General features: G+C 30.7%; 2 protein-coding genes across 2 annotated transcripts in view; one reads left to right on the forward strand and one right to left on the reverse strand.

Moving 5' to 3' along the window:
- HELRODRAFT_167728 (hypothetical protein) overlaps positions 1-349 on the forward strand; it is a gene marked incomplete at both ends in the record, with an annotated part of 2,069 nt that extends 1,720 nt beyond the window's left edge. Inside the window, one exon of the mRNA XM_009013475.1 lies at positions 230-349. Within this exon, the coding sequence (XP_009011723.1) occupies positions 230-349 (120 nt within the window). The remainder of the gene's footprint in view (positions 1-229) is intronic.
- A 962-nt stretch (positions 350-1,311) lies between these two features.
- The window catches only part of HELRODRAFT_156367 (hypothetical protein), a gene marked incomplete at both ends in the record, with an annotated part of 14,577 nt that continues 13,388 nt past the window's right edge, over positions 1,312-2,500 (reverse strand). The window contains 3 exons of the mRNA XM_009013476.1: positions 1,312-1,464; positions 2,071-2,218; positions 2,277-2,428. Coding sequence (XP_009011724.1) covers positions 1,312-1,464; positions 2,071-2,218; positions 2,277-2,428 — 453 coding nt within the window. The remainder of the gene's footprint in view (positions 1,465-2,070; positions 2,219-2,276; positions 2,429-2,500) is intronic.

Raw genomic sequence — 2,500 nt, forward strand, 5'->3', positions numbered from 1 at the left:
ATTTTTGTAAGTATTCTTTTCTTGCTTGCTTAAAACAATTACCCTGTTGGATGAATGATGTATTGTTTTTGTGGGTGGCACATTTTCTTACTTCTTTATATTTTGTTTTATTTATCAAACTTGAACTATCTTAAAAATTTTCTAAGCTGGATTAACTCATTCGACCTAGATTGGCCACAACTTTGGCAACTTTTGATATTCAATTTAATAATAAAGCAACAACATGCAGGTGGCGCTGACGACCATGTCGTTAGCAAGGTACAGAAGGGGATCACTTGATGATTTCATGCCATTTACTGTTCCACCATCATATCCTGATTCTCAAATATCAGGAAATTCTGGTTATTAGTGATTTGTTATTTCTTTCCTGGGAACGTTTTGATTATATTGAAATATAATACATTTCATTTGATGTCGACATGCTCAACACATATTATAAATAGATAACATAATCAATGCAATAATGTAGATGAATTTGATAAAGTCTAGTCTGTATCCATTAAAACATCAACCAAAACAATGTTATTAAGATGTGTCATTTGATATCTAGATCATTTATAGTTGATGATTATGCTTAACTTCGCAAATAAAAAGTTTGGAAGTTTACTTAATATTTACTAACAGGTTACTACCAATCCTACAATCCTGCCGAAGTTAGGCAACCCCAACCAGTCACCAATCAAAATTATTAAACACACAGGAAGAAATGTTTATTAGATACTCAACACGCTTTTTTCCTGAATCTGTTATATATTTAATTAATATATTCTTAATATAATTATTTAATATATATATATAATTTGTGTATGTGTGCATGCATATAGTTGTCAAAAAATCTCGAGATGGCTACAGCAGTCAATTTTCTAGTCTTGCATTCCATGTAAGTATATCGGTTTTTGACCATTCCTAAAACAGCCAATCATAAACTTGGTGAGGTATGTTCAGATTATGTTGAAAATGTATTATATTCACATTATGGCGGGCTTTATTTTTTTATTTATCTATCATATATTTGTTATACATTGAGTCTCTTTCACTTTTGATCACTCCTGTTTCAACGTGGGCAATTGAGTTTTTCGTTTAAGTAAAAACCCAACTTGAGCTTTATGAAAAAAATCGACATAGACGATTATTGAACTAATCAATTGTTTTTAGTCTGAATTATTGTTTTGCGACTTGCATTGTTTATTTGAAAATGATTTTTTGTTACTGATTGTTATTTATAAACTAACGTGAACATGCGTTGTAACATTTAATTAAAATGAACTTAAATAAATAAAAAACAATTTGTAATTGGACATTGTTATGGAATCAAATTTTCTTCTTTTGTACGGGCTCTGAACTGCTCTTACCATTGTTTTCTTGCGTGTGCCTGGTTATCGTTGAGACGCCATCGACAAATTTAGTCTTGAAAAGCACATTAGCATTATTAAACATGCTATCTTTCAGGGAGACAATGATGAACTGTAATCAAATTCAATAAGAAATTAATGAATTAGATTTATGAAAGCTTTAAAAATTATACAAGGCACAACTGACTAAAAATATTTTGACCTTTATTCAAAATTTTCAAGACGTTAGTTTTCGAAAGTATTGCTGGGTGATAAATGATGGAAATTATTCGAAAACCAAGGATCGCTCGCAAAGTAAATGAACGTTAATTACAATTTAAAGGTAATGTTAGTCAGCTACGTTCAGACCATTTTTAAATTTTATCTAAGCAATCAACAAATTGTATGAAAAAGTTATTTTATAAGCGCCTTAGCCAGAAGTAGTATATATTTTAATTGATTGAAATTAAGCATTGAATTATTAATTTAAATAATGATAGTTTGTGTGTAAGGCAGAGACCGCTTTCTAGGTTGGATTGCTTCCTACCATCAAATTCATACCAATTTATTCAAATAGTGATGAACAGCTTTATTTACTTTTTTGATTTAAATGATAAGGAAAGAACAAATAAAGAGGGATATAGTGCAGTGCTTACTATAAACATTGAGCTTGATATTTAAAAAAGATACCACATTGAACATTGCAGACAAAAGTAATTCATTGCAACAAAGGACCTACTTGAGAATGCTTGAAATGGGCCTTAAGCATTTGACCAATGTTTTGAGTATGTGACAAATCTAGGGCCGCATCCACCTCATCAAGTATGTACAATGGTGCTGGCTTGAATAACAGAAGAGCAAGAATCAATGAGAGAGCCACCAAAGATCTGAAATATGATTAAAAAAACTTAACGTATCAAATACATTTGAAAAAAAAGTTTCTACCTTTGTCCTCCAGACAATTCACTCAATGATTCTTTCCAAACATTACCAAACCCAACTCTAAACTCAACACCGCAAAGAATTCCATTCTCTTCGGTGGCAATTAATTTGGCTGATGCTCCGGGCAAAAGAGTTGAAAAAATTGATCCAAAGTCCTGTAAAACATAGACAAACAATTTTTCGATCATCTATAAGCTACAGCAAAATTATTAAAAAAACTTTTTATA

This window comes from Helobdella robusta, assembly GCF_000326865.2.
Source record: "Helobdella robusta unplaced genomic scaffold HELROscaffold_12, whole genome shotgun sequence".
Lineage (NCBI taxonomy): Eukaryota > Metazoa > Annelida > Clitellata > Rhynchobdellida > Glossiphoniidae > Helobdella > Helobdella robusta.